The sequence below is a fragment of the Simochromis diagramma genome, unplaced genomic scaffold (genome assembly GCF_900408965.1).
Source record: "Simochromis diagramma unplaced genomic scaffold, fSimDia1.1 OVJJ01000571.1, whole genome shotgun sequence".
NCBI lineage: Eukaryota > Metazoa > Chordata > Actinopteri > Cichliformes > Cichlidae > Simochromis > Simochromis diagramma.
In genome coordinates, this window is record NW_024386885.1 from 4,349,049 (window position 1) to 4,363,608 (window position 14,560).

General features: G+C 47.9%; 1 protein-coding gene across 2 annotated transcripts in view; it reads right to left on the reverse strand.

The window, feature by feature from the left end:
• meis1a (Meis homeobox 1 a) overlaps nt 1-14,552 on the reverse strand; it is a 27,265-nt gene extending 12,713 nt beyond the window's left edge. The window contains exons 1-8 of one of the 2 annotated variants that reach the window (XM_040033661.1): nt 14,251-14,552; nt 12,842-13,074; nt 8,268-8,409; nt 7,934-7,984; nt 7,653-7,703; nt 7,325-7,471; nt 6,571-6,685; nt 2,521-2,666 (exon numbers count right to left, since the gene is read on the reverse strand). In XM_040033661.1, the coding sequence (XP_039889595.1) occupies nt 2,521-2,666; nt 6,571-6,685; nt 7,325-7,471; nt 7,653-7,703; nt 7,934-7,984; nt 8,268-8,409; nt 12,842-13,074; nt 14,251-14,262 (897 nt within the window). In that variant the 5' untranslated portion in view covers nt 14,263-14,552. The remainder of the gene's footprint in view (nt 1-2,520; nt 2,667-6,570; nt 6,686-7,324; nt 7,472-7,652; nt 7,704-7,933; nt 7,985-8,267; nt 8,410-12,841; nt 13,075-14,250) is intronic. The other variant, XM_040033662.1, reaches the window with a different exon arrangement.
• Nucleotides 14,553-14,560: the final 8 nt, after the last annotated feature.

Sequence of the window (14,560 nt, forward strand, 5' to 3'; positions counted from 1 at the left end):
GCTCAGTAAGAAGTGAGTCTGCTGTCGGAGGCAGGCAGAAGCAAGCGCTCCCCGATTGTTGCTCTGAGCATTGGGGGCGGAGCCTTTGGAGCCGAAGCGGCTTCACGTGGATAAAATGTGTTTGAAGGAGCTGCTGCATCCTGTGTTCAAGGACAGGAAGTACAATAAGTTTATCTGAGGGTCCTTCTAAGCTCTCCTGTGATTGGACGCAGGACATAGCGTGTTCACCACCCTCGCATAAAACCAGGCTGCGTTTCCGCCTGATCCTCCGTGTTATAGGTTCATATAGCGAGGATGACGACCAGCCTGCTAGCCGTAAGTTAGCCACAGGTCAGTTAGGTGATGATGTCATCAGAGTTGACGCTCTGGCGGGATGAAGGAGTCAGGATTTCATCTGCTGACGCTGACCTACGCGATGAGCTCAGTCAGACATCGATGATGGATCAAACCTGTTAATACAGATGATGATGATGATGAGGCCGCGTTCACACGGAGCGTTTCTCTGTGCGGTCGTAAACACAATCACGCTCACGTTAATGCTCTCCATTTGTTCACTCTGTGGCGCCGAACATCAGACTGTACACTCAGGGCGGGGGGAGGGGCGACACGATGATGGACGGAGTCTGGGAGGAGACGCCGGGACCAGATGGAGGTGAAGGTAGATTTCCCATTAGGGGCGTTTGATGTCTGATGGCGTTATTAGAGAGACTTCCTGTTCGGTGCGGCTCGGATTTTGTGTGTGTGTGTGCGTGTGTGGGGGAGCAGCACTCGTTCTTCCACCCACATCTGCAGCTCTGAGGCTGTAAACAGCTGCTGATGCTGATGGATGGGTGGAGGTGTCCCGCCGCCCTCTGACCCCTGACAGTCGGAAGCCGGAGGGGTGGGGTCAGCGTCAGGGCTTCCTGCTGAGCCGCGGAGGCCCTCGCTGCTTTGAAGTCTCCGAGTCGTTCCTCTCGGACCCGGAAAGTCGTTCCAGGTGCCGCGTCGGAGCCTCGCTGCAGTCTGTGGGCGGACGCGGCGCTTTAACGAGCCGCTGACCGTAAACGAGCGACGGCACACAAAGCTTCTGCTCGAGTTTGTAAAAGCAGGAGGAGGCGATTACACACTCATTAACAGCCGAGTGTTGCACTTGTAAACGGGTCGGTGTGTGTGCTGTAAACACAGCTCGGCCTGCGGTTTGGCGTTTATGAGCTTTGGCTCACTGGAGTCCATGTTTGACTTCAGGGGAAGACGAACAGCCTACGACACACGCACGCCTCTGAGAAAGCGCTAAAATTAAAGATGGTGGCCGTAAACAACGCTCAGTCTGATGGATATTAGCTCGGACACGTCCACACAGACCCCACGCGTCTCTTCGCCGTCAATCAGAGTCCTGGCAGACCGTAAACCCGTCACGCCGCAAACTCAAACTCTTTAGAAGTGAATTAAAGGAAGTGATTCTGTGAGCGTTAGGTGGGTCAAAGGTCACGGGTCCTGATGGCCGGACCACGGACACCTTCGCCTTTAAGCCTTGACGGCGTAACAGCGGCGATCGAGGATCGACGGCTGCGAGCCTGCTGACGAGGGGCACTCGGTGACATCACCTCACAGGAGGGACAGTCAGGGCCGAGGCGGCGGCAGGGCTGAGGCGAGCGCCGCGGGGATCTCAGATGTCTAACGGCCCTCACTGATCGATGTAAGGCGCGTCGGGCTCACCTGTGGGGAAACTCGACTGTAAACTCGCTGGTTTAACGAGCTCGCCTCACGTTCACAGGATGTCCCGCATCCCGACGCACTTACAGCTGTTTGTGTGTTCAAACATCAGGACCCATCGCGGCGCGTCCAGCTGTCAGCACAGGCATCATAACCTGCTATTGATAATCCAGCTCGCAGGACTTGAAACCTCAGAGATCCGTGTGTGGGCGTGACAACACGCGACTCCAACAAAGCTGCTGTTTGATTGTTCAGGACGATGAGTCCTGCGCCTCTCCAGGTCAGAAGAGTCGTGTGCTCTGCAGGTTTGGTTGCCTCGCTCTTCACACGACCGTGACCTTCCACAGCCGACGCCTCTTTTCTCCCCCCTCCCTCTCTCAGGTGCCACCCCGCTGTTTTTCTTCCCACCTCCCATCTGTCACGGGCCTTGCCGTCCCGCAGGTCGCCTCAGAGTCCTGGCAGCAGCCCCGACCCTCGCTGAGTGGGACCTGATTTAGCCCAGCCATGTTTGGAGGTGTGTGTGTGTGTGTGTGTGTGTGTGTGTGTGTGTGTGTGTGTGTTTCTGCAGGCTGCAGCCAAAAGCGATGAGTCAGTCAGGACGGGGATTTTGAGCTCTAAGCCCGCCTCCTCCCACTTCTTTGAGCTTCATGAGAGCGCGGGTACGTTACAGGACCGACAGACGGATAATCTTGAAAAATCCAGGCACACCTGGAAGTACAGGTGAGGCCTCGCAGCTCCGGTTTAACCTGTTAGCGTGACAGGTGTGAGAGGAGGCGGAACAGGAAGTGACCACGAACACAGACGCCAGCGCGGCCTGAGGCGACTCACCGTCAGGTGCTGGAACAGCCAGGCTCTCAGGATGTTGGTGGCCACTTTGGGGAAGATTCCTCTCTTCTTGTTGTTCGACTTGTCCCTGTCGGGGTCGTCTTCATCGCCCGTGCTCGGAGACGCCACGCCGTTATCCAGGCAGTCACCTGACCAGGACACGGCGAGAGAAACGGAAAGAACGCAGGAAGGTGATGAGGACACGAGCAGTGCATGACACACACACACGCACACACAGACATACACACACACACACACACACACACACACACAGACATACACACACACACACGCACACACACGCACACACACAGACACACACACACACACACGCACACACACGCACACACACAGACATACACACACACACACGCGCACACACACAGACACACACGCACACACACACGCACACACACACACGCACACACACACACAGACACACACACACACACACACACACACACACACACACACACACACACAGACACGCACACACACACACACACGCGCACACACACACACACACACACACACGCACACACACACACACAGACACGCACACGCGCACACACAGACACGCACACACACAGACATACGCACACACACAGACACGCACACGCGCACACACAGACACGCACACACACAGACATACGCACACACACACACACACACACAGACACACGCACACACACAGACACGCACACACACACAGACACGCACACACACACTCACACGCGTGTGCAGGGCGTGTTTTTACTGCGCTCTCTCTGCTCTTTAACGAGCCTCAGCGTCTTTAACAGCACCGGGCCGAGGTTGGGCCGACGGTCCCCGCCGCAGCCGGGGGGAGGGGCAAAGCAGCGCTGGAGCCCGAAAAGGTGGAAATAATCATAAAAATGATGCGTAACTCCATAAACAAGCTCTCAGCCTCATTAGGCCAAACACCGGCGCCCCGAGGCTGATTTACACCTCCTCCTCCTCCTCAGCTCCCCGAGGAGAAACGGGTCCGGCCCGACCTGCTAATGGCCTGTTACAACACGACTTCACAACAACCCGCAGAGTGAGGCGGGGGAGGAGGACCCACGAGGAAACCCGCTCAGAAACACCCACTCCACCCAAACCTCGACCGCTCATCACTCAAGCTGGGAATCAAACCTGCAGCGCACAGAGCTGCCCCCCCCCCCCCGTGTGCTGTAAGAGCTGTTTGTCCAGCATTTTATTAGCTGTGGTCTGCTGCCGGCGCGCTCGCTCACAGCCCAGCAAAGTCTTTATTTTCCACCACACGGACCATTTCCTCTCAGCTGGCAGTGGTGGGTGGGGCCTTGTCACTAACAGCCAATCCGAGGCTCTAATAAAAGTGACCTCACTGCTGAGATCATCGCAGGAGCAGAAAAAACTAAGACCGAAGCGGACGTATCCCGCTGAGACACTCAAACCACGACAGGCTGTGGATGCGAGCTCTTCCACCTCAGACAGGAAACCAGCCGTCTGTGGCAACGATGGGTCATTTCACTCACTCACTAGTCGTGTCCAAATTCATGGGCCGCATCCTCCTGAGGACCCGGCCTTCGCGGTCTACGTGGGCCGGGTCCTAGGAAGGTCGGGTAGTCCGGAAGTAAACGTCTGTGGAATTGGACGGTCTCGCCTTCAGATGAGCGTCACCGCTGTCTCAGTGGAGTTTAATAAACTCAGCCGTCTGCTCCTTGCTATCTAAAATATAACAGGACACTGGCGTAAACTCTCGACCATCTGTTTACTCGGTTTTCTGTTTGACGTTTATTCAGCTGTGTGAAAACCACCCGGGGGATTAATAAAGTTTTATTTAATCAAATCTAATCTAATAATTTTAATCTCAGCCAAACCGATTTACTCAGGAACCAATAAAACACTGAAAAAAGCCCAACAATAACATTTTTAGGTTGTCTAAGTGACTTATATATTACGTTTAACCTGAGCAGCGAAAGTCCGCGGTGATCTGAAAATGATGTGCCGGGAGTTGTGCCGTTCTCGGCCGCATCAGTGACCCTCGAGCTCCCGGCGAGCTATCGAGCTGGTGGGTAACAGATGCCTCCGAAAACGTCGAAGCACTTTTGCAAATATGCGATATCTTGATAAACCGAGCAGATATTTGATGTTTACACAGCTACTTTCTCGCCTGAAAATATGTTAAATCTTTATTTTGTGACCCAGAAAGAATAATAAGAGTAATATTAAAACTTAGTAGCAGCCGCCATTGCCGGAAACTGGAGTTTGGCTGCTATGAATTCTGGGATATGGTGAACCATGAAGGACACACCCGACCCATCCTTCTAATTCGGGGAAAAGGAGGACGCATTTGCCGGCCGCATTCGGGGGAGTCTACGAATTTGGACAGCCTTCGTCACGTCGCTGTGACGTAATCGGTCTACAAATGCGGCCTCAGGAGGACGCAGCCCGTGAATTTGGACACGCCCTCAGTCTTCCTGTTAGCGCGCCTGTCATGTCTGTTGGTCACATGATCAGTAACTGGAGGTTCCTGTATCGATGCATCAAAGAGTTCACTCGTCTTTGCTTTGGTCAGCACAGAAGCAGCTTAACATTATTAAAGGCGCTAATGTGCACGTCTCCATCAGCCTTCAGGGCCACAGGAGGAAACACCACAACGGGTGCACGCTCAGTGGGCTGTCTGTGCTGCTGGAGCCTTTTGGGACATTTCAATAACATTATCTGACCAATGACACGGCTTCTATGAAGTTACTGTAACAGACCGTCCAGGAAGCCTGAGCATGCTGACTGTGCTAGCTAGCTAGCATTAGCTGATAACTAATTTAGATGCAGTCACCTGACCCACCTGCTAAAATGCCAACAACAAGATAATGTGGAAACCAGTGAGCGAAGTCACGGTGGGTACAGCCATCTTTTTATACAGGCTATGGCTTCCATGTCAAAGAAAGTCGGAGATCCAGCACACAAACGTTTACCTGTGACTCCAGTGACTCCTCCCATCCAGTAACTTCCAAAGCTGAGTTACTGCTCAGGTGAGGCAGGAAACATGCAAATGTTTGATTTGCAAACGAGCTGATTTTCAGCTCCGTCTGTCAGCCGGCACCACCTGCTTCACAGGTGTGTCTCAGAAGGCTGCTCCTCCCAGAGTCAGGGATGCTTAACGTGTCAGCAAACAGGCATCCAGAAAGCTCATGCAAATATGGCTACAACCAATCAGCAACCAGACCTGACAGGAGGGGATAAAAACGAACATCAAGCCGACAGAACGGCCTACGTTTGAAATAAAGAAAAGAGTGTTTGTCGTCTTCTGCTCAGGCACGTGATGAGAAATGAAAGTGACGCCTGTTCAGCATAAATCCATAAAAACCATCATCATGAGCAGGCAACCACATGGCATACGGCGGGACAGCAGCCGGCTGGGGTCCGACCTGCAGCCCGTCGACCGGCGGCCCTTTGCCTCATGTCTCCCTCTCCGCTCCATCTACAGTGTCTGTGTCCAATAAAGTCCAGAAAATCAATAAATCTCTGCACAGCCCAACACGACGTCACGTTAACCTCACAGAGGACTTTAGAATGAGACGTGAGAGAGAAGCTGAGCAAAGCTTTTAAAAATCCCACCCCCACCAAGACATGCACTGGAGGTCAGAGCTGCGGGTGGACTGTGGCGGTGCTAACGTGTAAACGTAGGCGTGGACAGAGAAACTACGGGGCCTGCTCCAGCTGGACCGAGAGCAGCGGCTCGAAGCCAGAGCTCCTGGAGCCCAGTCAGCCTGTGACACCAGGATCATTTATTTCTACTCTGAGTTTCAAAACACCTCCAACTGCAAAGAACCACGGTTTGTACTTTACTGTCAGGTTTACGGTTAAACGTCCCAGAAGAGCGCTTTTCTTCAATCTACAGTCACTCCTGAGGCGGAGCAGCCTCAGTGACATCATGAGGGGGAGGAGCTGGAGTGCAAGTGGGTTGTAAAAGAGCTTGCAGAGACGTGTTTGAACGCTACGCTCAGTTTGAGTTTTTTCAGGAATAAACAGAGTCTGACAGCAGGGTATGTCTTTGGTCTCCACGTGTACCTGGCTCGCTGCTGTTGTCGCCGCTGTGAGACGCGTGTCCTCCGCTGGCCGGTCCCGGCGTCCCAGCCGACCTGATCGATGCCGAGTCGTTGTGATCTGTGCTCCACGAAACCTGCTGAAACAAAAATGGTAAATGGCCTGTATTTGTATAGCGCTTTACTAACTTACTTAGTCCCTAAGGACCCCAAAGCACTTCACACATCCAGTCATCCACCCATTCACACACCCATTCACACACTGGTGATGGCAGCTACATGTAGCCACAGCCACCCTGGGGCGCACTGACAGAGGCGAGGCTGCCGGACACTGGCACCACTGGGCCCTCTGACCACCACCACCTCTGCCAGCGACGCTAGCGTCCGGTCTGGAAAGATGAGCAGCTTCCATTAGTAGCTGCTGCTTTAACACGCACTCATCGTGGTTAAGATATTTCACGCCGTCAGGTTCGTGCGAGGGTTTAAGACTCAGAGTAACGGGAAGCCTGGACTATTTATACACACAGAGGACTGAACACAGAGAAGAAAACCAGCAAAAACTATTCAAGTGAAACCTTAAAAAAGGCTGAAACATGGAAGTACTAAAACATACTAAACATGAACATGACTCTGGGAAACAGGAAGGATCAAACAGTCCTGTTATGCGTCCATAACAGGACGTACAGGAGCGTTTCTGACTCCACCCTAAACTCTACATGAGCTACAACAAAATCAGAGAAGACGATGTATTTTGTGCCTCACGAGTTGAGCGAGCTCACCCGATCCACGAGGTTTCCCGACGACCTGACAAAGTCCTCGCCGTCTGACTTGTTTCCGTCTCTGTCGTCTATAACCAGGTCGATCGGCATTTTGCCTTTCAGACAGCTGATGTATCGATGGCAGAAGTTATCGCAGAGCTCGTGAACCTGGAAATAAGATGCAGAGGCGGGCCTGACGTGGAGATGCTTTCACCACCAAAGAACCACAATAAGCAAACAAAATCGGTAAAGTTGAAATCAAACACAGTGACGACGGCGCCGTGCTCAGGATTAAGCCGGGATTAGCGGCACACTGTAATCGCAGCAGATGTTGGTTAGTTAGACCGACCTTCTCCAGCTCCAGGAGGTGGAAACGCAGCACCTGGATCGCCTGAATCATCTGTGAGAAACACAAATCCATAAATGCACACATACAGAACATACACACTGCACCGCTGCTCTCCTGTACTGTCAGATACATGACATTAAATCCCAGATGTTCCAGCATGATCCCATTACCTTTGAAGTGCTGGTATTCCCCCCGGGACTACATGACTGGGCTTTATAGAAGCTCAGAGGCCAGTTAGGCTGAAAGTGTGCTACCTGCAGCTACTTCTTTAAATGACTCACCAAGTTATCGAGCTCTGGGTTGGATGAAAACAGCGGCTTCTCCGAGCGGATCTGCACACACAGACAAACGAGGATGATTATGGGAAACCTGCAGAGCGCATCCCGGTGATGTACGCTCATCACGTTTGGCTTAAAACGCTTTGAAGTGTTTAAAAGTCCTGTTTTGTCTCCATAGACTGAAAAGTCACAGCAGGTGGGATGAATGAGGCTTTCTCAGGTGGCAGAAGCTAAAGCTTCAGCCACACTGCTGCTGGAGCTTTAGCTTCTTCTCCACGAACCCTCCACCCTGATGGGCAGGGCCCGCCTCAGACATGAACCACCGCTTCCTGTTCACCTGTTTGGAGAAGACGGCGATGTCCTCGCTGAAGGAGTCGGAGGAGCAGACGTCTCCCCTGGCCACGGCGCTCTCCCTCGGCGTGCAGGTTGCCAGTTCACATTTCTCAAAGATGAGTGCGAGCAGCGGGAATAAAGGATGTCTGCAGGAGGAACAGAGGAGGAGGAGGTCAGGCGGAGCTCCAACACATTTCCTGCTGCTGAAACTCTATCCGACAAATCTGTCACACACTGCTGTGCACGGTTTCACTTTAAACGTGTCTTCTTCACAGGAAGTTAGTCCATTGTTTTCCTTCCAGTCTTCAAGCTCAACGCGACTTTTTCATCTCGTTCTTTGGCTTTCTCCAGGGTCTCTGTGAGCTCGCTTCGGCTGCAGGAAGCAGACCGAGGAGGCTGCCTGTAGGAGCTGCTCGGCCTTCTTCAGACTTTCTATGTCTTTGTGTTTGCTTACGCTGCACTCAGGAATACCATGGCCTCTTTAGCAGAGCACACTGAAGACTTTACAGCAGTGCAGCCTCGCTGTTTGGAGGAGGCATGAATCTGTGTGTGACTGAATCTCCCACAGGAGTAAAACAAGGAGCTCAAACAGCAGAGGAGGAGTGAGACTTTGAAAAAGGGACTGAACAATGTCGACGCAAATCGCTCATCCATCAGCAGAGGGCACATTTGAAGATTTTAATGATAACTTCTAAAGTTCTCTGCTCTCGCAGTGCTAGCATGTAGCTAGCTACAGAAGAGGAGCCAGCACAAACAGAGTCACGGCTTTTAGGTGGCAGGAAAATTCACACAAGGAAACACGTGACTGTGCGAAAAATGTAAGACAGACAAGACCAAACTCTAAGATTCATTTCAGAGCTTTACAATCAGGAATGGTCTGTACGTGATGAACTGCTTAAATATACTTTTATGAAACTTCTTCTTACCAACCCAACTGAAGTTAACTGACCTCTGATGTCATCAACAGATTCAAAAAGTCTGGAGAAATCTGCTCTCTCTTTCTAGTCCCTGTCAGGACTCTTGCTGCAGCATTTTGGATTAACCGAAGGCTTTTCAGTGAGTTTTTAGGACTTCCTGATAATAATGAATTACAGTCGTCCAGCCTGGAAGTGATAAATGCATGAACTAGTTTTTCAGCGTCACTCTGAGACAGGATATTTCTAACTTTAGAGATGTTGCTAGGGCTGGGCCATATTATACTGTTCACGGTAGTACCGGTACAATGCTAGGCAACGATAAGAAAATGAAATATCGCGATAGAATATGGGTAGAACGCACATGCGCAGTGACGAAAAAGCACGGCGGCAACGGAGAATGAGAATGGGGAAAGCAGATTGTTGAATGAAATGGATGAACCAGAATTGGTTTGTAAAAATGGTGCAACTTAACTGGTTTGGTGTTTGTCCGTCAGATGCACAACAAAGCATATTTTTTTTGTAGAACATGCAAGCGGGCCGTCGTTATTGCCGTATTTGTTGGACTAAGGCGCTCGTAAATCTGTGAGTAATCTGGGTCTTAAACTAGGTCCTTTAAGGTCCCGAAGTCAAACGAACACTGAGAGTTAAAAACTGACTAAATTCTTTCATCTTTAATAAAACGATCAGCATCGCTGCTTTACCAGGTGTAACTATGATGTTTAACATCCAGGCATCCATGAAAACAGAATTCATTGCATTTAATGGAGTTAGAAGTTAGCAGGAAGTTAGCTTGCTAGTTTCGCTAGTTACCTAAGCATGATATAGCATGTTCTGACTGAGATTTCTGAAAAATTTTTAAACGTACAGTTCCACTATCACTTCCAACATAAATGAAGACAGGAAACTAAACAGCAGTGACGTTTGTAGGGTTACTGAAGTTGGGCTAGCTGGTATGTAATGATGTGCTACGTAATCGCTAGCGACACAGCTATGTTAGCATAAACACAGTGAAGCTGGAGGATGAGCGCTAACACTTTTCCACTCGATAAAAGTTAACGTGAGGGTTCCTGATGGTTAGAGACAAATGCAATCCTATGGCAGGATGCTGTAAACAGACCAAACTTCAGTCAGGAGAACAACTGAGATAATCCATCCACAATACGAGGTTAGTTATTAATATACTGCAACAACACGGGAATAGAGCAGCTGTGAGAGAATTCAACATTAATGAATCAATGGTACAGAAGTGGAGGAAGCAAGAAGAATGAGTTTAATAAAGTTTGATTTATCTGACTGCTTTGTTTCGCTTAATGTGCCTTATAATCCCGTGCACCTTATGGTCCGAAAAAGTTTTTATTTTATTTGACGTTTTTTTGGCACACTGCAGTTTAATGTTGCAAAGCACCTCTTTTTAACTTCAGTGGATATTATACATGGTTATGCTCAGGATATGTCAGCACATTTCTACTGGAAATGCCTTTTGGTTAAACTTTCAGCAAGGAATTTGCATTTGCACTGTTAAATGTTTATATATCTTTAATGCACATAAAAAAAACCAGCTGCTTGTTTAAGAAAAATAAATGGATGGGGTTTTTTTGCACTAGTAAAGTTGTGGAGTATTTTGTCTCGCAGAAATTTTATCGTCAGTTATATCGTTATCGCAAATTTTAAAATATATATCGTGATAAATATTTTTGGCCATATCGCCCTGCCCTAGATGTTGCACAAATGGAAGAAAGCAGTCTTACATATTTGTTTAATATGTGCATTGAAGGACATGTCCTGGTCAAACATGACTCCAAGGTTCCTCACAGCGTTACTGGAGGCCAAGGTAATGCCATCCAGAGTAAGAATCTGCTTAGATACCATATTTCTAGGCTTTTCGGGGCCGAGTACAATAACCTCAGTTTGATCTGAATTAAGAAGCAGAAAGTTAGCGGGAAGCATGTATAATGTAAACAGGATTGGTCCTAGCACTGAACCCTGTGGAACTCCATAATTAACCTCAGTGTGTGAAGAGGACTCTCCATTTACATGCACAAACTGGAGTCTATTAGATAGATATGATACAAACCACTGCAGCGCAGTACCTGTAATACCTACAGCATGTTCTAATCGCTCTAATAGGATATTATGGTCGACAGTATCGAACGCTGCACTGAGGTCTAGCAGGACAAGCACAGAGATCAGTCCACTGTCAGAGGCCATAAGAAGATCATTTGTAACCTTCACTAAAGCTGTTTCTGTGCTGTGCTGAGCTCTGAAACCTGACTGACACTCTTCAAATAAGCCTCTGCAGATGATCTGTTAGCTGTTTTAGATAGACCGATATTTTAATGATCCCACAAATATACAACACACAACAAAGAGACAACACAGTTAAACAAAAGTGTTGCGGACGCCCAGACTAGTGCAGGAATTTACACACTTTCAAGAAGGAGCCGTCTCATTATTGCTGCCACACCTTCATCATCCCTACAGCTCAACACCGACATGTGAAACACGAGGAAGAAAACAGCTCAGTGATCAACACTGAAGCAGCAGCACTTAGTAATCATTACAGGTCATAACACACAACATTAAAACAAAGTCAAACACAAATCATGATGTTATATTTTAGTACAAAACTTAATTTTGTTGTTTTTTAACAGCAAAATTAATTAATAATCTTGAAGTATTAATTTGTCATTTATAACAGATTTTTAAAATTTGAACGTTTTAGTTTTGTGGCATTTTAGGTAAAACATAACAGCTGATCATGAACATATTTAAATACTGTGAAGACGTTTGTGACAGGATCAAACTCAAACTATGAAAATATGTTGGACAGATGCTTTAAATGTAATATAAAAATATAAACAGTGATTCTCATAATTTATTATTTAATCTATTAAAATGTTTTACAATTGCTTAATTATTGTTTTTAAAACTTTTAATTAAACAAGAGAATATTTAACATTTTAAAGACTCACTTCTACAAATCAGAAGATAATTAAGTATTTACATTTTACACATGTGTGTGTAAAATGTAAATACTTAATTATCTTCTGATTTTATTTTTTTACACATATATGTAAATAAATAAATAAATAAATAAATAAATAAATATATATATATATATATATATATTATATATTTATTTATTTTTCAATTGTTAAGACAAACTGATGTAATAAATCTAAAGAAATCAAAGAGTCAGCTGCAGCAGTCCCCTGCAGGGTCATTAATACAAATGCAGCTGAGAAACATGAACTCAAACATGTCGTTTTTACTCTGAAAATGAAGTTTTTCACCAACAAAGCTGTGACAACACGTTTGATAGGAAATCATTTTTATTATGAAAACACTCAAAATATCAGGAAAATGCTGGGAGACACACACACACACACTCTCTCACACACACACACTCACACACACACACACACACACACACACTCTCACACACACAAAGACAGACACACACACACAGACAGACACACACACGCTGCTTCAGGCACGAGTTTATTTAAACACAAACAGAAAACGCTGCAGCACAGCAGAGACGATGGATCGTTAGCGGGTCAGCGTCAGTGTGTGTGTGTGTGTGTGTGTGTGTGTGTGTGTGTGTGTGTGAACTTGCTGAATGAGCTCCTGTGTGGTTAAACCGTGAACACGTCCTTACCCGTAAATGGCGTCTTTGTCCCTCTTGATGGCGTCCCCGGCTGTGGCGGCCATGTTGCTGCCGCTGCTGTGGGTGGACTGGGCGTACTGGTGTGAAGGGTAGGTGGCGGCGGCGGCGGCCAGGTGAACGGCTTGCAGGGAACGTGCAGCTGCAGCGGCGTGAGGGTGGTGGTGGGGAGGGTCTCCATACACCCCCCCCACCACCTCCAGCCCGTAGTGGGCGAGCTCTTCATACTGAAACACAGATAAGAGAGGTGTGACCTTTGACCTCCTCCTCCGTCCAGTCAGACAGAAAAATCAGAAAAGCTGAAAAACAGCAACTGCAGGTGTTCCTGTTTTTTTGTCCACCCCCTGCTGCGATCCAGACGTTTTCCCAGATGTTGGAGACGCTTCAGCCCCAAAACTCAAAGTTTGAGTCACGTCAGATTTCACTCAACAGGTGTTCCTATTATTCTGTCCACCCACGTTTACGTGCATCAAAACTGCAGCAACTCAACACGCGCGCGCTCACACACGCGCACGCACACAGGCTGTGGCCAAAATATTATGAACACAAACACTCAGCTGAAAAAAGGTTTGAAAGTTTGTGAATCACAAAAAACTTCGGATCACGAAAAAATTACAAATCATAAAAATAATCCTGAGCGAAAGATTCAATTTATAAAGTTTCACCAAAGTTTGTCAGCAAGAATCTGTTTGATTCAGCGTTAAAATAATTTAATAAAAGACACAAAAGTTACAGTTTTCTCGAATTAAAGGACCATAATTATTATTATTGTTACATTGTTATCATATTAGTATTACTAACATCATATTATTATATTATTATTGTTGTTATTTTCTAATGTCGTTGTTAAAAATAGAAGAACATTAAAATAAACTAATAAAAACGTTTTTTATTAAATAATTTCCGTTTTCGTTCTTTTTAATTTTCGGAGTTTGAGAAAAAGACAAAACGAAACGAAATTCTTGTTCGTTCAAAAAAATAATAATAATAAAAGGAAAGAATTAATTTGTTTTTATTTAGAATAATCACGGATATCAGATTTATCTCCTTGCAGCAGAAGCTCAATGAAAACATCCGGATTTACCGCTTTTATTAATCCGCTGGTTCTCATTTTCGCCGCACTTCTCATTCTGCGCTTGAAAAACTAAATTAAATTAAAATGAGACTTTAAATCTTTAAAAACAAAACAAAACTTTTAATGTGTAAAAATAAAACGGCGTTCACGTCAGGAAGCAAAAACGGTATTTTTATTTCCCCGTGACCTTTTCCACGGTCACGTTTCTCGCGGTGAAACTTTTTTAGTTTCTGAAACTTCTTCTTTGTTTTTCGGCGACTTTGATGAAAAGCGTCGCGCGGGGTTTTCTTGAAAGCAGCGCGTGCCTCCGCGCTCCGTTTATACCCACCCGTTGCGCCATCGGCCCCGGCTCTCCTCGCGGGCTCCCGCTGCCTCCCGCGGGGCCAAACTCGCATCCAAGTCCCGGTACCGGATCCCGAATCCCGTCCGCGAGCCTAACAGCGCAAGCTCGAGCAGGAGCGGGGTCCCTCCGCGGACACACGCGGTCCTGCTCCGCGCCTCCGGCTCCAGCAGACCGAGCAGCGGATCGGTGAGCGGCCGGTCCGATCCGGTGACTCAAAAGCGGCGCTGAGGTGACGCCGAGCCGCCCGCGGAGCTCCGAGCCTTCAAATCCCCATCGCAGCTCCGCGAGGAGGCCG